General features: G+C 45.4%; 1 protein-coding gene across 2 annotated transcripts in view; it reads right to left on the bottom strand.

The window, feature by feature from the left end:
• TBC1D12 (TBC1 domain family member 12) overlaps positions 1-24,375 on the bottom strand; it is a 185,633-nt gene that overhangs the window by 16,726 nt on the left and 144,532 nt on the right. For both annotated transcript variants that reach the window (XM_073685566.1, XM_073685562.1), the window contains 6 exons: positions 19,922-20,039; positions 17,362-17,468; positions 17,195-17,275; positions 14,189-14,283; positions 12,589-12,660; positions 6,939-7,067 (listed from right to left, as the gene is read on the bottom strand). In XM_073685566.1, coding sequence (XP_073541667.1) covers positions 6,939-7,067; positions 12,589-12,660; positions 14,189-14,283; positions 17,195-17,275; positions 17,362-17,468; positions 19,922-20,039 — 602 coding nt within the window. The remainder of the gene's footprint in view (positions 1-6,938; positions 7,068-12,588; positions 12,661-14,188; positions 14,284-17,194; positions 17,276-17,361; positions 17,469-19,921; positions 20,040-24,375) is intronic.

Raw genomic sequence — 24,375 nt, 5'->3', positions numbered from 1 at the left:
TGTCTGGAAGCAGGGACACCACTGCCCGTACCGTGTCGAAATGCATCCCCAAGAACAGAATTGACTGCGACAGCTCCAATGACTACTTCTTCCAATTAACCAGCTACCCGAAGTCCTCCAGGTGCTGAAGGGAGAGATCGCAAGCTGTCACCGCCTCCTCCGCTGTGGGCGACACAATTAACAGGCCGTCCAGGTAGGGGAGAATCGTAACTCCTTGCCTTCGAAGGAGCGCCATGAGTGGCGCCAGTATTTTTGTAAAAACCCTGGGCGCCGAGGCCAACCCGAATGGTAGGGCCACAAACTGGTAATGGGCCTGACCTATGGCGAAACGCAGGAAGCGCTGGTGAGCCCTGCCGATAGGGACATGCAAATAGGCGTCGCGGATGTCGATCGACACCAAGAAATCGTACTGCGACAGGGCCGCCACGACAGAGCGAAGAGCCTCCATACGGAATTTCCGGGTCCGGACATGAACATTCAATTCTTTGAGGTCCAGAATGGGGCGAAACTTGTCCTCCTTTTTGGGGACCACAAAAAGGTTGGAGTAAAACCCCCTTCCCCGGTCCTCCGGCGGAACCGGAACCACCACACCCTGCTGCAGAAGAGAGTCGACCTCCCGCAGCAGTGCGGCAGCCAGCTTGGGCTCGGACGGGATGCGAGACTGACGAAACCTGTCCCGGGGTCGAGAATGAAATTCTATGAAATAGCCTGCCGACATAACCCGCGTTACCCAGGCGTCCGATACGTGGGACGCCCAAATCGACCCGAACTGAAGCAGACGACCTCCCACCCGAGAGCCCTCGAGAGGGCTCCTGGCGTCAGTCCGCCTTAGCGGGCTTTTTGTCAACCTCCCGTTTGTCCTGACGGAAATGTTGTTTCCAGGGTGTACGGGATTTCTGGGTGGTCTTCTTTCCGGAAGACGAAGGACGACCCGATCTCCAAGAGGGCTGACCGAACCGTCCCCTGGGCCGAAAGGGCTGACGACCACTACCGGCACTTGACTTGCCAGACGTAGAAGCCGCTGCTTTTCGCTGCGGCAAAGCCGAATCCTTGGCCTTAGCAATCAGCTCCGTGAGGTCCGAACCAAAAAGCTGACCGCTCTTGTATGCCAGACTCAACAAACCTTGTTTGGATACCGCGTCTCCAGTCCACTGTTTAAGCCACAGTGCTCTTCTGACTGTGACGGCCGAGGATTGAGCCCTGGACAGAACCGAAGTAGTATCCAGCACTGCGTCCCTGCCATATCGGGCCGCCTCTTCCAACAGCTGGAAGAGCCTTTCCACCTGAGACAGCGGAGACCCATCTTGCCACGCTGTCCGCAGCTGATCCAACCACCGCAGAGAAGCCTCACCAGCCCACATGGCCCCCAAGGCCGCTCGGAATCCATGACCCGCGGCCTCGTAGATGGACTTCGCCGCTAACTCCGTCCTTCTGTCCAGCGGGTCCTGTAGACTCGCCTTCCCTTTAACAGGAAGCAAAGAGGATTTGCTCAGCTGAGACAATGACACGTCCACGTCAGGCGAGGGGACCCAATTAGCGATCGTCTCCGAGGAGCAGGGGTACAGGGCATCAAAAAACCGCATCCCCTGGAAGCGTTTATCCGGACACAGGCGTTCTTTCTCCTGATACAGCCGGGCCGACTTGCCAGGGCGCCTCGTCACCTCTTCAGACAGCTGTAACGCTTCCCGCATAGCCCCAATAAAAGCGTCCACGCGGCCCGAAAGCGAAGCGGAGCGACCCTGCCGATCCTCTTCATCAGAATCGGAAATCTCACCATCAGAGTCTGTCGGTGATTCCGGAACCTCCGACGCACTGCGCGGAGGAGACGGCGCCACCACAGGCCTGTGGCGCTTCTTGCCTCGTGACGTCGTTTGGGACTTAGCTGATACCCAATGACCCAGGAGGTCCGACAGACTGTCAATGGAGCGAGAGAGCGCTTCCACTTTAACATCACTGAGACCCCCGACCAGTGTCGAACCTGACGCCGTCGAAGACCCCGGCGTATCAGGTACGCGTGACAGATCCTGAAGCGGACCGGGAGAGAGGTCCGCTCCCCCTGGTCCCTGATCTGACATGCCCCCACACAGTTGCGAAAGTCGCGGATAAGGCGGTAATAACCCCTTACAATGGGTACAGTAACCGAGGAAGTGTGATCCCGCTACCACAGCCTGTTCCTCGCAAAAAAATCACCAAGCACTGAAGGGTTAAAGCTCCTCCAGAGCTACCCCAGCTGCCTGCAGAGTAAAAGTTAACCTAACAGACTAGGGAGATGCGCGCTCTGATCCCAGAAGCATGCACTCCAGAACAGGTTAACTGCCTTGATGAGGCCAGACCCCTCAGAAGGGGTTAATGCTGCTGACCACACAATACCCCTTTGCCTTAAAAGGACAGAGGTGTGTGGGTCCCAGAGCCTCCTCAGCAGGGAGATAGCAGCGCCGGATATAGCACACCCTGTCTGCCTTAACAGGCCAGCAGTAAGGTGCTCTGTGCTGCAACAGTGAGCAAACGGAACCTTCTGCTTTAAAAGGCAGAAGTGACTCACCAGCTGGCCGCGATGACTGCTCTTCTCTAGGGAGGTGTAGAGAGCGGGGAGCAGGAAGCAGGAGGCGCTGCACGTGGAAATGGACGCCGGCCGAAGGACCCAGGAGAAGAAGAAGGGGCTGGGTCAGCTCCAGCGCGCGCTTTCCGAGCGCTTCCTGTCTGAGGATAAGGGAGCAGAGAAGCGCGAAGTCACGCCCCCCCGCCGTCACACACTAACGGAGCCCGCGCTTCCCCGTCCCTGCTCCCCTGCTAGCAGAGACATCTCCAAACGCCGAATGCAGCAGTGATATCCTGTAACGGACAAAACTGCAGTCACCACGTGTACAGTAAGCACTCAGAACCGATGAGCACTTACCCAGCTGAGCGCCACAGGGACCCCCAGGGATGTGTGGCGCCGTGGCCCTTTGCTCCCCCTCATGGCAGAGCGCGCAGGGACCCCAAGAAGCGGTGTGCGTCTCCGCCAGGGAGCGCCCTGTATCCCCCGGGGCCGGCAGGCTTCTGCGGGGACCTCCTTAGGGGGTACGCAGATCCGCCAGGGGAGGGTCAGGGGTCCCAGCAGTGCCGAGACCCCCTGAGACCTCTAGACCACGGGGGGTCCAGGTCTCCGGGAATGTAAAATAAAAAATTCTTCTGAGGAGCTGCAAAGGCAGCGACTATCCTCTGCGACCTCAAATTTAAAACTGAAGGATATGAAGTAGGAGGAGCCTAAGCTGGAGGGGTGAACTAATCTGAGGTGAACTATCCTGTGGGGCTCCGCCTACCCACTAGTAATGGATCTGTGTCTCCCTTCCTTCCCTTCTGCTGCTGAAACCACCAATTTTAGATGAATGGAGTCTATTTTCAGGAATCTCCGCTGTATATGAACTCACTCTTCGGGTAGGTGCACACCACCGTTTTTCCACCTTCAACATTACTACGTCTGTTTGTGAACATTGGATGTTTTCCACGGACCCATAGTCTTGCATTGCTGATTTTAATCCAACACTCAGATCAAAATCGGACATATGCACAGCCCCATAGAATAACATGGATATGAGCGCTATCTGTCAAAACCATGGAGAGCACTCTTCCGATATAAACAGTTGTGTGCACCTGCTCTCATACTTCACACAGGATTGCACTACTTTACTATACATTATTAATACACATATAATACATAATTAAGAGCATGAAAATTGCTTACAAATCATTGGTTAAGGTTTCAATCACTGTATCGTAAACAAAAAACAAAAACACAATTTGCAGGACGTGCTCCAGCGGTCATGTCCGTAATCTATGAGGTCAGGAGAAAAGCCATAAGAAAAGCCTCTCACTTGATGGCATCTGCAGCTCTTATTTTGTTAAGATGGCTTGGTGAAGTCATGTGGGTGTCACGTTACAAAGACCTCATACAAAATAACTGGATAATCAAAAAAAAGAGCCCGAAATGACAGAAGTTAAGAGGTGGATGTCAGGGCTCCTGTCAGCAGCCACTAACTACTGATGTAGTAGTAGAGCATGGCACTCCTGACAGCAGGGGCACAAGTAGGAGCCCAATCATCAATATAATATCTAAGAAGAACTTGGCACTCAACTGATGTAGAAAAAAAGATGATTTATTTGCAATCCACAGTGAACATATATGATGTTTCGGTCTCAGTTCAGACCTTCTTCAGATATACGGATTGCCATAGAAGAATATACACTGTGTGCAGAATTATTAGGCAAATGAGTATTTTGCTCACATGATACTTTTTATACGTGTTGTCCTCCTCCAAGCTGCATAGGCTTGAGAGCCAACTACCAATTAAGTAAATCTGGTGATGTGCATCTCTGTAATGAGGAGGGGTGTTGACTAATGACATCAACACCCTATATACGGTGTGCTTAATTATTAGGCAACTTCCTTTCCTTTGGCAAAATGGGTCAGAAGAGCGATTTGACGGGCTCTGAAAAGTCCAAAATTGTGAGATGTCTTGCAGAGGGATGCCGCAGTCTTGAAATGTCCAAACTTTTGAAGCGTGATCACCGAACAATCAAGCGTTTCATGGCAAATAGCCAACAGGGTCGCAAGAAGCGTGTTGGCCAAAAAAGGCGCAAAACAACTGTCCATGAATTGAGGAAAATCAAGCGTGAAGCTGCCAAGATGCCATTCGCCACCAGTTTTGCCATATTTCAGAGCTGCAACGTTACTGGAGTATCAAAAAGCACAAGGTGTGCGATACTCAGGGCCATGGCCAAGGTAAGGAAGGCTGAAAAACGACCACCTTTGAACAAGAAACATAAGATAAAACATCAAGAATGGGCCAAGAAATATCTTAAGACTGATTTTTCAAAGGTTTTATGGACTGATGTAATGAGAGTGACTCTTGATGGGCCAGAGGCTGGATTAGTAATGGGCAGAGAGCTCCACTCCGACTCAGACGCCAGGAAGGTGGAGGTGGGGTACTGGTATGGGCTGGTATCATCAAAGATGAACTTGTGGGACCTTTTCGGGTTGAGGATGGAGTGAAGCTCAACTCTCAGACCTACTGCCAGTTTCTGGAAGACAACTTCTTCAAGCAGTGGTACAGGAAGAAGTCAGTATCGTTTAAGAAAAACATGATTTTCATGCAGGACAATGTTCCATCACATGCATCCAACTACTCCACAGCATGGCTGGCCAGTAAAGGTCTAAAAGAAGAAAAAATAATGACATGGCCCCCTTGTTCACCTGATCTGAACCCAATAGAGAACCTGTGGTCCAGCATAAAATGTGAGATCTACAGGGAGGGAAAACAGTACACCTCTGGGAACAGTGTCTGGGAGGCTGTGGTGGCTGCTGCACGCAATGTTGATCGAAAACAGATCAAGCAACTGACAATCTATGGATGGAAGGCAGCTGAGAGTCATCATAAAGAAAGGTGGCTATATTCATCACTATTTTTTTTGGTTTTTGCATGTCAAATGTTTATTTCTAAATTTTGTGCACTGATATTGGTTTACCTGGTGAAAATAAACAAGTGAGATGGGATTATATTTGGTTTTTATTAAGCTGCCTAATAATTCTGCACAGTAATAGTTACCTGCACAAACAGATATCCTCCTAAGATAGCCAAATCTAAAAAAAAAACCACTCCAACTTCCAAAAATATTAAGCTTGGATATTTATGAGTCTTTTGGGTTGATTGAGAACATAGTTGTTGATCAATAATAAAAATAATCCTCTTAAATACAACTTGCCTAATAATTCTGCACACAGTGTAGGACTCAATGCTGAAACTATACAGGATACAGTGCGTCTGGAAAGTGGGAATACCACTAAAGGTATAACACCTATAGAAGTTCACTGTGGATTGCAAATAAATCATCTTTTTTCCACATCAATTGAGTGCCAAGTTCTTCTTAGATAAATTACTGACATGGCTGCTGGATGGGGTCCTGCAAAATCGATTTGCCCCAACTTTAGTGGCTATGGCTGTCCTGTGAATATCATTTGACAGTAGCCTTAGTGTAAGGACACACACATTGTGGAAAGCTGTAGCAGAGACCAAGATTAGGTTTAACGCACTGATTATTGGCAGCGAGATCTTGTTGGTAGTCAGCACTTTTTCCTTTAAAACCACAATACCGTTAACAATTAACATAAAATACTTATAAATAAATAAGACTGCATAATCATCATTACTGGCTGTGTGGTTTTGTGAACTGCTATTAACCTGCAAAATCAAGCAGCCATTAGTCAGCTGAACACTTAATCATGGCCGCTGTTGCAAGGCTTTTGTCTGCCGACGGTTGATGCTCCGTGTGTCTTTACCCTACATAAAAGATTATGCACTGGAGGCGAAGACATGTGTCTGTCCCTAAAATAAAACAGGATCCAGGGTGTCCCAAGAAGTTTATGGGCTATACTTTATAGATAACACTTGTTCAGGCAGTACCAATGATGCTACAGTATATAATTCCCTGTCCACAACAAGACTATATGGACAGAATACAGAAGAGTCCCAAGAGTTTCAGAGCTTGTGTCCCCAGATTACCATTTTTAGGGAATGGGATTGGAAATTATTAGATTTGCCTGAACAAAGCGGAGGTCTCCTTACTATAATGAAATGCATGCAGTTAAAAAACCTCCTATACTCATCGAGGCATATACAGAGGAGAAAATGCACAGAATAAAAAAAAAAAGCAAAAAACACAGCGCGTAATGTCACTTCTATGTCTATCTCTGCTATATTACTGATAAAGGCATCATCACCATTCAGATTAACAATTTATGAGAAATTAGAGAAAATATTCTCCTCTGCTTCTCAGAAGATACTGTGTCCCAGTAAAAAGGCTCTTTTATCAACGCTGCCAACTCAGGAAGCCAAGGAGTCGGCTATGAAGAATGGCCCTGTGAGTCGGTATCACATGACGGAGATATTGCTATGGCGTACCATGCTGTGGTCTACCCGGAAGAAGGCCAGCTGGCATGGCTTATTGAGGAGATTTGCAAAGGCTATGAATGCATCAGCTTCTTCCAAGTTAAGAATGAGCACTGCTGCGATGAAGGACATGCCCTGGACCTGCACGGAGAGGAAGAAATGAGCAGAAGTGATTCATTAATAGACAATTATGTCACACTAGCCCAAGCTTACAGCTGTAGAGCCATTATGTAACCGCTGGATAGAAATGATGGCTGTATACTGTAAACAGGATGAACGTGTTACAGCTACACACACAGGACAGCGATTAATACAACCCCGAATTACTGGGAACAAATATCCAGCAACACTGTGCAGTATTAGGAAAGCAATAAAGTAATAACTATCTGTAGTCCGGCACAGAACTCCTTTCCACATAGTGGAGGTTCCAGTCATTGTATTCTTGAGTAGAGAACCTGTCAGGACTATTCACCCCACAGAGCAGCCATTACTGGTTTATAGGGCAGGGGATATCATTTTTAAACATGTCCCCATACAAATTTTGTGTTCCTGCTTTGTCTGTAGCTAAAGAGTCCAGGAGGCGGCTCCTCGCTCCAGAAAAGTCACACTGGCCAGCCACTTTCCTGGCTTGACTGATATCCCTCTGGCTCGGATACACTGTCACATGTTGGCTCTGGCAGCATCTTGTGTATGCGCAGATCACACAGAGGCCAGTACACCTCGCGTCACTGTGCATGAGGCGGTTCCTCGCTCCAGAAAAGTCACACTGGCCAGCCACTTTCCTGGCTTGACTGATATCCCTCAGGCTTGGATACATTGTCACATGTTGGCTCTGGCAGCATCTTGTGTATGCGCAGATCACACAGAGGCCCGTACACCTTGCGTCACTGTGCATGAGGCGGATGCTGATGGAGCCGCCAGGAGGATGGCAATCAGGTTACTGCATGTAACAGAGCAGAAGGAGCTGACAATTGTGGGATTAGATTTCATTATAGCCTGCGTTTTCTTCATTCACATCTCTGCTCATTTTGGGACTTTTCAGTCAAGTGGGTGGTCCTATTAGTGACTGACAGCATTCCCTGTATGCACACTCATATAAGAAAGGCTGTCAGTTACAGAGTAGGAGTTCCCAATTTACTGGAAATCATACAATGAGCGGATATATAAATGAGTAAAACACAGGTTATAGTGAATCTTCAGTTCTGCGGCACACAATGATAATTTGATACATCTTCGGTGTACTGTGTGTGGCAGCCTTGATTGTTTAAGTAAATGTAACATGTAATTACAAAGTGCGGACTTCTCATACTCAATAACAAACTCCTCAACATTAAATTGCAACACCGAGAAGAAAGTCATGGAATTATGGAAATCACAAGATTAGACATGTTAGTAATATACAAATGTTAAAAAAAAAAAAATGTTCAAAACTTCTCAATTTATTCAGTATAGAGAATGAGGGCCACATGCAGAAATCCCTGCACTTACACACCTTGGCTGCTATCAGTGAGGTTATTAATGGTTTTCGTAGGAATATTCTGCCACGCTGAATGCACTTCAGCAAATCATCAAGATCCGCTGCTGGCAGCTCCCAGTGCAATTGCAAACCAATGACGTCTCAGATGTGCTCAAAGGGAGACAAGTCTGGAGAAGCTGTAGGCTATGGTAGCACGTTTAGGCCACGCAGCCTGCTCTCAGTAGTGCGAGCAACATGCAACCTTTTGTTGTCGGATTAAAAAAACAGCTCATGGGGCACTTTGGAGAAATGGCCGTGCCATCCCCAATTCAATGTATTTGTGTACATGTAATGAAAACTAGAGGGCTCCAGCTTCCGTGCATTATGCCAGCACACACCAGAATCCTGGCAGTAGGGCCAGTGTGACATCTCTTGCCAGGGCATTGCTCACATGGTCGCACGATCAATCTCTGGCAATCATTGCATCAAACTCAAAAATTACACTCCTCCCTGAGGAGGACAGACCTCTTATTTCAGCCTCCATTGCCGTCTTGCTCTGCACCACGATAGGGTTTGAGCGAAATGGTAGGAGATCAATTAAACAATTGTAGCTGGACATCTGGCTTGTAGCCCGGTGTTATATAAACGCCTTCTGATGGTTGTGTAGACACAGTATGTCACCTTAAGCTTGGAAAGAGACGTCCAATTGTACTTGCAGTATACAATGGATCAGTCGTACTAGTGATGCAGTCATTTCTCCAAAAATGTTTTCCATAATTCCATGTGTTTTATTTCTTGGTGTTGCAATTTCAATGTTGGGGAGCATTATACAGTGGGTACGGAAAGTATTCAGACCCCTTTAAATTTTTCACTCTTTGCTTCATTGCAGCCATTTGGTAAATTCTAAAAAGTTCATTTTTTTCTCATTAAAGTACACTCTGCACCCCATCTTGACTGAAAAAAAAACAGAAATGTAGAAATTTTTGCAAATTTATTAAAAAAGAAAAACTGAAATATCACATGGTCATAAGTATTCAGACCCTTTGCTCAGACACTCATATTTAAGTCACATGCTGTCCATTTCCTTGTGATCCTCCTTGAGATGGTTCTACTCCTTCATTGTAGTCCGGTTGTGTTTAATTAAACTGATAGGACTTGATTTGGAAAGGCACACACCTGTCTATATAAGACCTCACAGCTCACAGTGCATGTCAGACCAAATGAGAATCATGAGCTCAAAGGAACTGCCCAAGGAGCTCAGAGACAGAATTGTGGCAAGGCACAGATCTGGCCAAGATTACAAAAGAATTTCTGCAGTACTCAAGGTTCCTAAGAGCACAGTGGCCTCCATAATCCTTAAATGGAAGAAGTTTGGAACCACCAGAAGTCCTCCTAGACCTGGCCATCTAGCCAAACTGAGCAATCGTGGGAGAAGAGCCTTGGTGAGAGAGGTAAAGAAGAACCCCAAGATCATTGTGTCTGAGCTCCAGAGATGCAGTAGGGAGATGGGAGAAAGTTCCACAAAGTCAACTATCACTGCAGCCCTCCACCAGTCGGGCCTTTATGGCAGAGCTGCCCGACGGAAGCCTCTCCTCAGTGCAAGGCATATGAAAGCCCGCATAGAGATTGCTCAAAAACACATGAAGGAGTCCCAGACTATGAGAAATAAGGTTCTCTGGTCCGATGAGACAAAGATAGAACTTTTTGGTGATAATTCTAAGCAGTATGTGCGGAGAAAACCAGGCACTGCTCATCACCTGCCCAATACCATCCCAACAGTGAAACATGGTGGTGGGAGCATCATGCTATGGGGGTGTTTTTCAGCTGCAGGGACGACTGGTTGCAATTGAAGGAAACATGATTGCGGCCAAGTACAGAGATATCCTGGATGAAAACCTCTTCCAGAGTGCTCTGGACCTCAGACTTGGCCGAAGGTTCACCTTCCAACAAGACAATGACCCTAAACACACAGCTAAAATAACAAAGGAGTGGCTTCAGAACAACTCTGTGACCATTCTTGACTGGCCCAGCCAGAGCCCTGACCTAAACCCAATTGAACATCTCTGGAGAGACCTGAAAATGGCTGTTCACCAACATTCACCATCCAACCTGACAGAACTGGAGAGGATCTGCAAGGCAGAATAGCAGAGGATCCCCAAATCCAGGTGTGAAAAACTTGTTGCATCATTCCCAAGAAGACTCATGGCTGTACTAGCTCAAAAGGGTGCTTCTACTCAATACTGAGCAAAGGGTCTGAATACTTACGACCATGTGATATTTCAGTTTTTCTTTTTTAATAAATTTGCAAAAATTTCTACATTTCTGTTTTTTTTTAGTCAAGATGGGGTGCAGCGTGTACTTTAATGAGAAAAAAAAATCAACTTTTTAGAATTTACCAAATGGCTGCAAGGAAACAAAGAGTGAAAAATTTAAAGGGGTCTGAATACTTTCCGTACCCACTGTAAATACCTGTATATACAGTACTGCGCAGGTGTGAAAAAAAATGCTGCAGTGTAAGAATACGTTTATAAATAGAAGAGTTTGTTTATTTTTAGCAACTAACAAAATGCAAAGTGAATGAACCAAAGATAAATCTAAATAAAAATCAAATATTTGACATCTTTTTACCTTTAAAAACAGGATCAAAGCTTCATTTCTCCTAGCTACACTTGCACAAAGAACCCTACATCAGGTCTGTCTGGGATTACATGGCAGAAGGATTTTTGGTTAGTTCTCCAAGATGTTTAGAACATCCTCCCTGCTGAGTTACTTCAAACACTGTGTACAAGTGTGCATGGAAAAATTGATGCTTTGTTGCTGTTTTGAAGACAAAAGGTAATCACACCAAATATTGATTTGATGTAGATTTCTCTTATGTTCATTTACTTTATATTTTTATCAATTAACAAAATGCAAACTATTAACACTTCACTATTTGTCAAAGAATTTTTCCTTTGCAGCATTTTTCTCTACAACTTTTGCACAGTCCTGTACATAGCCAGAATCTCTGCTGTGCTATACTGGAGCAGGGCATTTACAGGAAAGTCTGGGGACGACTCTTCCTTACATATCAGGGTTTGATCATACAAGTATATTTCAGAGTCCGCATTCTCTCCCTTACTTTGCCATTTTTTAACCGAAGACGGTAAGCAGGAAAATGGAAGAATACAAGCTTGAAATTCATCACATATCCCTAAAGTCCAGAAATGCTTACAATAGCCATTTTAAAATAATTCACAGTGTTTCTAACAAAAAATACAGGTTTTTATCTTTTTTTATGTGTTCTCCTTCCTGCTACTAGCTGCAGACAGAGCAAGATTAGTCTCCTCCCCCCTCTGGCAGCTGACAACAGAATCCTTCTTACTTCGCCAAGATGGAGTCATCCAGCTACACTGCCATCTTATTGCAGGGGCTCTGATCCTTTCTTGACAGGTGGGGGCAGCAGGTTAATTATTTTTTTGGCTGCCTTGCTGTAAACATGGGATCACCATGCAGAGAATTAGCTGTGAGGAAAGCAATCGAGCATGCGTGTCTACCAGCACATGGCTTACTTACGAAGTGGATGTTCACATTGCTATACATTTTGGACACCAGGTGGCGCCATACTATGTGAGTCCATGTCATAACACCATAACTCTTCCATGGATCTTTTTTTTTTTAAACATGTAAATGGAAAGCTTTGTTAGTTTTTATAAATTACACAAGGCATTTGATATCTCATAGTAAATAAGTAATTTAACAGGGGTGTTTTTGAGTGTCTGCTATCTTTTTCTGAAACAACTCCACTCCTGGTCGTAGGCGGTGTCTAGTATTGTAGTTCTGCCAAATTCTTACCTTTTTTAATTTTGCCAACCCCTTTAACCTTACTCACAAAAAACACATGAAGTTGCTTTAAACAAAACTCTAAAATAGTTTATAGCAAGCGCTGTTCTCGCCCATCTTCGGCAGTCCCAAACTAAATAAACGGAGCACACTGTTTAGTAAGCCATGGAGCATGCCCGACCACAGCTATTAAGTTATCTCCTATACTATCAATAAGAAATGACGTCAAAATTTGGTAAACCCCTTTAAGGGGTTAACTTAATTCCTAAATCTCATCAGAGTTAACTTAATGGCAGAAGAGAGGCGTATAATAGCTAAAGCTAAGGCTGCCAGTATAACACATTTATAGGAAGGCTCAGAATAATTGTAGAAAATACAACATACGTAGCCAACATCTGGTCTGTAACACGTGTAGGCCCCCAGCACACTGTGCAGCAAGTCATGGTACGGTCCCCCCTGAAACAAAGAAGAACATTTGGGTAACATGCCATTTTCATTTCTTTAATACAGATAAAAAGTGCCTTGTACTAAAAATAAGAGAATGAACACAAACAAAACTGTGTTTACATGTAAAGGAAAGGCCATTCTAAAGCTTTAACACTGAGCAGTGGGACTTCCGCACAGGATGGGTGTGTATACTGTTCTCACAATACGGCAATATGGTCTACAAGATCCAGGACCACCAGCGTCTGGACCAGGCAGAGAACCCTCTACAGTGAGTTTACCTGATGTCTGCCAGTGACACTGGCTAGGAAAACTAATAAATAGAAAACTGAGCGGTGCGGATAGCCTCCATGACCCTGCACTGGTACTGGAGAACAGGGGCTGACCGATTACATGGACTGTCCTACACAAAGCAGACCCTCTTTCTTTACAGGTAGTGGGATATTGTGTGGAAACCTCATTGGGACATGTTTGCACAACATCTTTTTTATCTTGCGCCCAATTCCACAAGTGATTCGCAACCCGGGCATGTAAATGGAGTTTCTGCAGCCTCATTCAAATGGATTCGAAATTTTCCATAAAGATTTTTGGTGCCACTGAAAAGGGTGGATGCTACATTTTTTCCTGTGGAGAGGGCACTATCACTGGCACTTTCTCCTCTGTACATCGCTGAACTAATCTCCCAATATATATTCCCTCACGTAATCTCCGGTCCTCCCAAGATCTCCTTCTCTCCTCCACACTTATTCATTCCTCACCCAACCGCCTCCAAGACTTCTCCCAAATATCTCCCATCCTCTGGAATTTTGTGCCTCAACAAGTCCGATTATCCACCACATTCAGATCCTTCAGATGGAACCTGAAAACCCATCGCTTCAAGAAAGATTACAGCCTGTAATGACCCCGCTGCCACATCACCACCAGCAGAGCTGCTGCAACCCCCCTAACATACTGTCTAACCTCCCCATTCCATAGTATGTAAGCCCACAAGGGCAGGGTCCTCTTCCCCCTGTACCAGTCTATCATTGTTAGTTCATTTACTGTAAGTGATATCTGTATTTGGTAGGTAACCCCTTCTGATATACAGCACCATGGAATGAATGGTGCTATATAAATAAATAAATAACTGTGCAGATCTGCACCAGTGAAAAATGCTAATCCGTGGCAGAAATTTGGGAATCAGCTTTGGATTTCGGTCACAGACTATTCAGTTGTGGAAATATGGCCATAAGCACAAGGCCTTATAAAAATTTCTGGGAAAGAGGACCAAGACACTAGGACAAAGCTTCACTTTTCCCTATGGTGCCCTCAAAACACTCTGGACTGAATGTGCATTACACTGTGGGCTTGTGAGCCTATGTGGCATCTGCAGGCAATCACTGGCCTCAGTGTTGTACGGACAGAGACCGCTGAGGACAGTGATTGGCTGCAGACATCATGTGAGGAGAAGACCAGGAACAGAGGGCGAGGAAGCATGATTTGTTTAAGCAGTCGAATAACTTAGCAGCCACTTTAAATAAAAAAAAGGAGAAACTTTTACCTTCTGGAAAATATACAGTGATGGGAATGTTCGGGATATGTCTAGTTTAATAAGCTCTAGACTGGCTTCTCTGTCAGCGACTGACACCCCGGCATCTAAATGAAACATAGAAAGACATTGAAAATAGCCAAAACCCATCGGACACTTCAGCGAGGCTAAACAAGAGATGAGTGCAGATTATTAAATGCTGAATAAATCAATAGCTACAACATCCCATACATCAGTGGCTGTATCACTAGATGCATCTTCTTTAATGCTGGATAAATCAATAGTGCCAAAGACACAACTAATTAATTCCAAGGGTAAGAGACTCGAGCGGTGCAGTCACAGCAGATATTGATAGCTATACAGTCAAAATAACAAAGAACAGAAACACATGCCAACGGTAATTGTAATTTCTCACTTCCATGGTGACATTTTACTGCTACCTTAATGAATAATCCCAATCACTAAGTACAACACACAGTAAGTTAATGTTTCGCTTCCAAGATTCTTAAAGGGATTCTCTGGGAATAAAAAAAAACGAAAGAAATAAAGGAAATGTCATTAAAAATGAATTCCTAGATATGTTTAATTAGCCGTACCCAGGTAAGAAGAGGCTGCAAACACTGCTGTCAACCTTGTCTATCTGATCTAATGCTGGAGATACCAGGGGTACTGAGGTAAGAAGAGGCTGTTCACACTGCTGTCAACCCTGTCTATCTGATCTAATGCTGGAGATACCAGGAGTGCTGAGGTAAGAAGAGGCTGCTCACACTGCTGTCAACCTTGTCTATCCGATCTAATGCTGGAGATACCAGGAGTGCTGAGGTAAGAATGGCTGCTCACACTGCTGTCCACCCTGTCTATCTGAACTAATGCTGGAAATACCAGGGGTGCTGAGGTAAGAACGGCTGCTCACACTGCTGTCCACCCTGTCTATCTGAACTAATGCTGGAGATACCAGGGGTGCCAAGGTAAGAATGGCTGCTCACACTGCTGTCCACCCTGTCTATCTGAACTAATGCTGGAGATACCAGGAGTGCTGAGGTAAGAACGGCTGCTCACACTGCTGTCCACCCTGTCTATCTGAACTAATGCTGGAGATACCAGGGGTGCCAAGGTAAGAATGGCTGCTCACACTGCTGTCCACCCTGTCTATCTGAACTAATGCTGGAGATACCAGGGGTGCTGAGGTAAGAACGGCTGCTCACACTGCTGTCCACCCTGTCAATCTGAACTAATGCTGGAGATACCAGGGGTGCCATGGTAAGAATGGCTGCTCACACTGCTGTCCACCCTGTCTATCTGAACTAATGCTGGAGATACCAGGGGTGCTGAGGTAAGAATGGCTGCTCACACTGCTGTCCACCCTATCTGAACTAATGCTGGAGATGCCAGCGGTGCCGAGGTAAGAATGGCTGCTCACACTGCTGTCCACCCTGTCTATCTGAACTAATGCTGGAGATACCAGGGGTGCCAAGGTAAGAATGGCTGCTCACACTGCTGTCCACCCTGTCTATCTGAACTAATGCTGGAGATACCAGGAGTGCTGAGGTAAGAACGGCTGCTCACACTGCTGTCCACCCTGTCTATCTGAACTAATGCTCGAGATACCAGGGGTGCCAAGGTAAGAATGGCTGCTCACACTGCTGTCCACCCTGTCTATCTGAACTAATGCTGGAGATACCAGGGGTGCTGAGGTAAGAACGGCTGCTCACACTGCTGTCCACCCTGTCAATCTGAACTAATGCTGGAGATACCAGGGGTGCCATGGTAAGAATGGCTGCTCACACTGCTGTCCACCCTGTCTATCTGAACTAATGCTGGAGATACCAGGGGTGCTGAGGTAAGAACGGCTGCTCACACTGCTGTCCACCCTGTCTATCTGAACTAATGCTGGAGATACCAGGGGTGCTGAGGTAAGAACGGCTGCTCACACTGCTGTCCACCCTGTCAATCTGAACTAATGCTGGAGATACCAGGGGTGCCGAGGTAAGAATGGCTGCTCACACTGCTGTCCACCCTGTCTATCTGAACTAATGCTGGAGATACCAGGGGTGCTGAGGTAAGAACGGCTGCTCACACTGCTGTCCACCCTGTCTATCTGAACTAATGCTGGAGATACCAGGGGTGCTGAGGTAAGAACGGCTGCTCACACTGCTGTCCACCCTGTCTATCTGAACTAATGCTGGAGATACCAGGGGTGCTGAGATAAGAAGAGGCTGCTCACACTGCTATCCACCCTATCACTCTGAATGACTATAGATAGCATAGTCTCTAAGTCACTGTAGTGGATCGGCGTACTGCACATGCTCAGTCACTTGTCCTAACATCTTAGGACAGCTTTGTATCAGTAGAAAAATATGCTGCCCTGTTTAGTTAAACTTTATTGAATATTTGCCAGACAAAAAAGCAGGTAACACAGAAAAACTAGAACCCATATAGAAAAACACAAGAGGGCATGAATTACCCATTAAGGTAAATATGTGTACTGAATAGGCAACAACAAGAATTAGGAATACAATTTCTCTGTTTATAAATGTTTCACAGACACGCTGTAAGGAAATCAAAATAATCTAACTGGTGACATTTTATAAATCACAGCATAATCACATATCATGGAGTAGATTAAAACCCAGGGAATGAACACCCACCAATGCGCTACAAGAGGATGGCTTTTATTTATGATGGTTTCCAGCAAAAAGCATTTGTCACCTATACTCTGGATGGCTGAGTAATGATGGACTGGTGGAGGAACAACTGCTGGGAACACAAATCTGGGTCAGTAAGTGGAGCGACAGGTTCAGGTTTGTCTTCTGTTCCATTCATACTCCTCCTAGGTACGGAGATCAGTAGGGGGTCCCAGCAGTCAGACCACCACATATCACCATGTATTACCTTCAGTATGCAGTGGATAGGTAAAGGACATGTTTAATGGCTAGAATATCCCTTTAAAAAACAAACACTTTATTAATCCCTATTCTTTTTAGAATACATATTAGATCAACATAAAAGTATATTTACCTTCAGATTCATTTTCGGAGGTTGTCTCGCTTAAGCTTTTCCAGCGCTCCTTAGCTCTAGAGAGGAAGATGTCATAAAGCTCTGGAAATGAAAAATAAAAATGAGAATAAAAGAAGAATACTGCCTGAGAAGAAACACATTGGATCATTAACACTAGATATGCTCACCGGGGGTGATATTAAGCTCATTCCCTACAGCCAGACTCCACACCTTGCCACGTACACTGGGTGGTAAGCCTTGCCACCAAAGGTCTCGAACTCTCCTTGTATTTCTCCTGGAAGCAAGGAGGGAATAAAAGATACATTCACTAAACTAGATTTTATATTTCCACCCCAGATGGGGATTCACAAAGTCCTGAAAAAGCAAAAAACGTCTTTCTCAAAGTGGTTCAGGCACGGACTCAAAATACAAAACAGAATTCTCCATCCAAAATTAAATCATTTTCTCCATCTATTGATATTACAAATCAGTATAAATGCAAATTGCCTCTTCAGAGAGGAAGAGGACCAGAACGCTAGTGCCACCTATTGGAAGCAGCAATCCTAAAAATCAATATTGACCCAATAACGAGCCTTGCCATATGATTTAGGATAAAAGCCAAACCAGAATCTCAATTTGCAGACACGAGTTTCGGGGTAATGCCCCTCATCAGTGCAAAGTATGAGATCAGGTTTGGCTAGACGAGACGCTTAAGACTGGGATCTAAAGGGTAACGTTTCTCTTTGTGGAGAGTAACAAGCCAGGCCTGGCATGTCAGAGTGAGGAGATTTATACGCCATGCATGCTCCTCTCTGAAGAGGCAATTTGCATATTTAATTTTCCAGCGGAGCATGCATGGCGTATAAATCTCCTCACTCTGACATGCCAGGCCAGCCTGGTCACTCTCCACAAGGAAAAACGTTACCTCTTAGATCCAAACCACTATCAAGAAACATCCATTAATGAAAAAACATCTCAAGAGTATTTCTGTTTCCAGTCACTATTGTTTAGAGTGTGCATGGAGACTTTAGTCTGAAAGGTGCAGTAGGTACTAAATACTTCTATGTGAAGGCATCTACACATGCATAGCAGACCTATCTAAAGACTTGTTTGGTGCAAAATGTGTCAAGTAAGACTACATACCTATGGGTATTAGTGGAATAATGGCAATGTTAGTGCCAAGCCCATCTAAGTGTGTCTCAAACTTACTTTTACCTTCATAAATAGATGATCTCCAAGACAAACATGTTTAAGTCCCCTAATAGGTATTGTCTCTGATTAGATAACCTATCAGAACGGAAGCCCTTGGAACCTGCTCCTTGTGCCCTCAACGAACAGCAGAATTTGCCGGGCAAAGCAGCAGCTAGCCAATAGTGCTAATAAGTGGCCATTGGGATGAATGGCAGACCTTGTAATACAGGGACAGCTCGAGTCCGACAGAGCAGTCTCAGTTCTGGCTCATAGAGCGGTCACGAGTTGAAATGATGTTCATATGCTCTAATATGGCTTGAGAACGAGGGAGGTCTTCATGCGACAAACTAAAGAACGGTTCCCATTATTTGTAAACTATTCTCTGGGAATTCGTTTTCGGAGTACGGTTAAGATTTTATCATACGATTGATTATCCCGGACCAGCATGCTAATTTTAAAGTTGCTGCATTCAGATGAATATTGATCTAAAAAATACAAGGATGAGTCACGTGCACCAGAGGTGGAGCTGAAGATCCTGATGATTGTATGTTCTGACAGTACAATGTTGATATAAATGGTCCCAGGGTGCAGAATAAAATAAAAACCTCTATATTTACCTTCCGGACAGGCGCGGTTTCCCAGATCTTCTGTATCCCCCACCGGTCATTTGCCGTAAACATTGTCACGTGAGCTACTAATTGGCTGCAGCCTTCCCAGTTGTCTGAGTAAAAGAACAGTGTTTCTTCCGGTCAAACAAAACTTTGATGGCTACCTCTGATTAGTGGCCACTGATATATCGGGTGACCGGGGAAAGACATTGCTACATGATAGGAGGAATCACTCAGAGTTAAGTAAAGAGGGTTGGCTTTTTTGATTTTTTTTCATTATTTTATGTTGCATCCTGGGGCTATTAACAAGTGATTGTTCAGTAGTGTTTTACCCCTTTAAATATCAGACATGTATGGCTTATTCACCGAAGTTCTTAAAACTGCTTTCTCTGCTGTTTTTGGGACTCCCATACAAGCGCAGATGAACACGCCCTGACGCCAAGCCGATCCCGACGGTGCAAGACAAGATCCTGCTCTCAAGATAGATGCCCCCATGTGTCAGATATCTACAGAATATCCTGCCCGAGGTCGGACAACCCCTTTATTATATCTAGCCATCAGTTCTGACTGTTCCATGTGAAAACTAGTTTCCTTTTTGCTCAGTATTGCTCAAATAAATATAAAATCAGGACTCCTCTCTCTAAAAGGATCATGTGTGTTCACAAATAGGCTAGGCTGTAAAATGCTTGCTCTAGAGACAGAGCATTGAAGCCAGCTTTCTTTTATAGCAGGTCACTGTTCCAGTAGGTTTTCTACTTCATTAAAAAGCACTGGAACCAGCATCAGAAAATCCGCCACAAAATGATCACTGCTGGTGAGAAATGGCTTGTTAGTAGAGGATGTGAGGTGGCCATTTAAAGTGCTGCCATGATGCTAACGAACCATGAGCATGTACATCGTTTATACAAGGTCAGCCGCTCCCCTTACTGTGGTTCTGGAGAAAACTTACACAGCATCCCAGTTTGGCAAGATTTCAGAGTTCCAGACAACCATGGCGCTCGCAATATTTTCCTCTTGCTTGAATCTTTCCTTCATCATCTTTTTTCTTCTTTGTGCCTCTTTAACCTCTGCAGAAAGAACACGTTTTGTGACTCAATAAAATGTTTTCAAATGTTTAATCCTCAGATCGTTCTCTGTACAATCATCAGGACCCTGAGATGTATGTGTCAGGCTGTCAGTCAAGGACATGATGAAGAGAATCTGTCAGCATGTTTTGCCATTTAATCTGAGAGCAGCATGATGCAGTGGCAGAGAGCCTGATTCCAGGAATGTGTCACTTATTAGGCTATGTGTTATAGGCAGGGTTATACAGAGCTCAGCATTTGAGCACTGCTAAAGTGGGTACAGAAAGTATTCAGACCTCTTTAAATTTTTCACTCTTTGTTTCATTGCAGCCATTTGGTAAATTCTAAAAAGTTCATTTTTTTTCTCCTTAAAGTACACTCTGCACCCCATCTTCACTGAAAAAAAAAAGAAATGTAGACATTTTTGCAAATTCATTAAAAAAGAAAAACTGAAATATCACATGGTCATAAGTATTCAGACCCTTTGCTCAGACACTCATATTTAAGTCACATGCTGTCCATTTCCTTGTGATCCTCCTTGAGATGGTTCTACTCCTTCATTGGAGTCCAGCTGTGTTTAATTAAACTGATAGGACTTGATTTGGAAAAGCACACACCTGTCTATATAAGACCTCACAGCTCACAGTGCATGTCAGACCAAATGAGAATCATGAGCTCAAAGGAACTGCCCAAGGAGCTCAGAGACAGAATTGTGGCAAGGCACAGATCTGGCCAAGGTTATAAAAGAATTTCTGCATTACTCAAGGTTCCTAAGAGCACAGTGGCCTCCATAATGCTTAAATGGAAGACGTTTGGGACAACCAGAAGTCTTCCTAGACCTGGCCGTCCAGCCAAACTGAGCAATCGTGGGAGAAGAGCCTTTGTGAGAGAGTTAAAGAAGAACCCCAAGATCACTGTGGCTGAGCTCCAGAGATGCAGTAGGGAGATGGGAGAAAGTTCCACAAAGTCAACTATCACTGCAGCTCTCCACCAGTCGGGCCTTTATGGCAGACTGGCCCAAAGGAAGCCTCTCCTCAGCGCAAGACATATGAAAGCCCGCATAGAGATTGCTCAAAAACACATGAAGGAGTCCCAGACTATGAGAAATAAGATTCTCTGGTCTGATGAGACGAAGATAGAACTTTTTGGTGATAATTCTAAGCGGTATGTGTGGAGAAAACCAGGCACTGCTCATCACCTGCCTAATACAATTCCAACAGTGAAGCATGGTGATGGCAGCATCATGCTATGGTGGTGTTTTTCAGCTGCAGGGACAGGACGACTGGTTGCAATTGAAGGAAACATGAATGCGGCCAAATACAGAGATATCCTGGATGAAAACCTCTTCCAGAGTGCTCTGGACCTCAGACTTGGCCGAAGGTTCACCTTCCGACAAGATAAGGACCCTAAGCACACAACTAAAATAACAAAGGAGTGGCTTCAGAACAACTGTGACCATTCTTGACTGGCCCAGCCAGAGCCCTGACCTAAACCCAATTGAGCATCTCTGGAGAGACCTGAAAATGGCTGTCCACCAACATTCACCATCCAACCTGACGGAACTGGAGAGGATCTGCAAGGCAGAATAGCAGAGGATCCCCAAATCCAGGTGTGAAAAACGTGTTGCATCATTCCCAAGAAGACTCATGGCTGTACTAGCTCAAAAGGGTGCTTCTACTCAATACTGACAAAGGGTCTGAATACTTACGACCATGTGATATTTCAGTTTTTCTTTTTTAATAAATTTGCAAAAAATTCTACATTTCTGTTTTTTTCAGTCAAGATGGGGTGCAGCGTGTACTTTAATGAGAAAAAAATATGAACTTTTTAGAATTTACCAAATGGCGGCAATGAAACAAAGAGTAAAAAATTTAAAGGGGTCTGAATACTTTCCGTACCCACTGTACATCTGTAGCACCCTGAGGATTCGGCTGCTACAGGGGTATTGCACCTCAACCCAGAGGTGTGATATTCCACTCCCGGGTAAGGAAGGAGTGTGGAACTGAGCTCGGTAGGCTGCATGCACTACACACATCCCATTTCCGAGGAGCAGACCGACAGTACTCCCACTTAGAAATGTGCAGGTACGACCGAGTCTGTTCCTGGCTGGAGTGGGAGGGGGGTGGTACATCCCAAGTAGTGTAGGGGCAGATAGGGGGAGCAGCCTGGGTAAAGATAGGAGCTCATTGGGTGCTGGTCACCTGAGCTCACACATAGAGGGTGTATATAAGGTGGGCACCATCAGAGAACAGGGTCAGTTGCAGAGAGAAAGTCAGCGAGCGGAGGAGAAGAGAGACCCAGAGTGAGAGAGGAGAGAGAGAGACCCAGAGGGGGAAACAGAAGAAAAGGACTCCAAGAACCCAAGTTAAATCCCCGGGTGAAGAGTCGGCACATGGTACCGGAACCCAAGCTGGTGGGGGCAAAAACACACCCCAGCCAGAGACCGGAGACCGTGGGCAGCGTTTGCCACGGCCACCCACCACATCCACCACGAAGGCATACCACGTGGAGGGTCAGGGAACCCAAGGCCAAGGGTCTCCCAACAGAAGGCCCGAGGGAGCTGGACCTGGGTGGATCAATAGTGGGGACGGCCAGAGAAAGGACAGAAGGAGAGCTCAGGGTCACGCTCCGGACTTATTTGGGGGTTGGCTGGATCCAGAACCTGGTGGACGCAGCACGGCTCGGGAGGTCACTCGAAGCTGGAGTGACCAGAACATCAGCAGTGAGTAAACATCCTAAACTGCATAACCCGACTCTGTCTCTGATTGCCGTCTACACTGCATCACCACAACTCCCATCCTCTGCACCTGATCCCCCTGAGGCTATACCCCTCCCGTTGGGGGTTATCCTATCAAGCTGCACCAACACCACCAGCCTCAGCGGACCCTGCTGCAGCGGCGGCCACAGTGACCGCAACACAACGGGTGGCGTAGTCGACATTAAGAACTTGATAACATCTGTAGGACTGCCACATACAACTGAGTTTGACACCCTGGGCACGGACCGGGTCACAGCCACTCGGAAGACTACAACCCCCATCTGATCCGGCTCCGGGTATTCCCTTGAAAGAAAGGAATATGTCCCAGGGGGCGCGTCACATCTACATGAGAGAAAACAGGGATTCTATCCAAACTACACCAAGCCTCCCAGTAAGTGACATCACTGGAATCAGGCTCTCTGCCCCTACATTATGTTGCTTTTAGATTAGAGATAGCACAAACTTGCTGACAGATTCCCTTAAATATTGATGGATCATGTTTATTATTATTATTTTTTTTTTATATAGACCCCTCATGATCTCTCTGCATGATTCGGATGCAATTGTCTTTTAACTTTTGCTCATCAACAAGAGTTCAGCAATATCATCTAAAACCGTAAAAGTATCTGTATTCTCCTCTCCTTTCCTCCAACACTGACTCATAAAGCTGCAGCTAAATGGTTTGGAGTACATAAAGCAGATACGTGCGGGTTCTGTAAATGACATTATTTGCCATCACTCGGCAGTCCGGTGACAGCTCTGTGATGGAAGACGTTCGTGTGTGTGGGCAGATCACGCTCCCTGGGACTTCGGAAGAGACTTTTAATCAAAATACATTTGTCAGTTAAGTTATTGCCCCTCTGAGTGATGGAGGAAATGGAAAGGTCAGGGAATATTTACACATTATGATTTATTCCCCACTTTTCACTATTCCCCATCATTGTGTTGAACTCTGCGTGTGAGCCGCGCTACCGCTGTGGTAAGGATGATGGACTATATGGAGCAGGAAATCGCTCCCAGCAGAGTCTCTATCAGAAGCAACATGGGGTGTAAAGATTTATATTTGTTCCCATCGACTCTCCGCCAGTGTGCCGTAAACAGTCTTTACCCAATAACGTTTTACTGATTGCAGTTTTAATTCCCGCTGTATTTCTTTCTTTTAAGGTCTTATTTCATTCTGGCGCCATGTACGGTGCTAGGAAAGCATCATCCAAATTTATCTCAATAAAAGTGATATGTCCGGAGAGCAAAGTGAAGCACAAAGCGACTGAGCAAAACAGATGTAGGAAACCAGCAGATAAATAGCAAGGAAAAGCTAAAGACATTTCAATATTGTTAAAGAAACCCTGTCACCAGATTTCATGATACAAGCCACATGCATTACTAAGCAGATCTTAGACCTGATGAGCCTTGTAGACTTATTCTGATAAGCCATGTCAAAACGGTTTTAAACTTCTGTATACTTCTGTATATGACTGACATCTAATTAGTGTCCCTCCTGCTGCCAAGACCTCACACTGCTCAGTACACGCTGCAGCTGCCAGCCAGGCTGAGTTGAGACTGAATAACTTGGACTTATCT

This window comes from Phyllobates terribilis, unplaced genomic scaffold (assembly GCF_046119375.1).
Source record: "Phyllobates terribilis strain yellow unplaced genomic scaffold, ASM4611937v1 Scaffold_5__5_contigs__length_657084704, whole genome shotgun sequence".
Taxonomy (NCBI): Eukaryota; Metazoa; Chordata; class Amphibia; order Anura; family Dendrobatidae; genus Phyllobates; species Phyllobates terribilis.
This window is presented reverse-complemented; position numbering and strand designations above follow the sequence as displayed.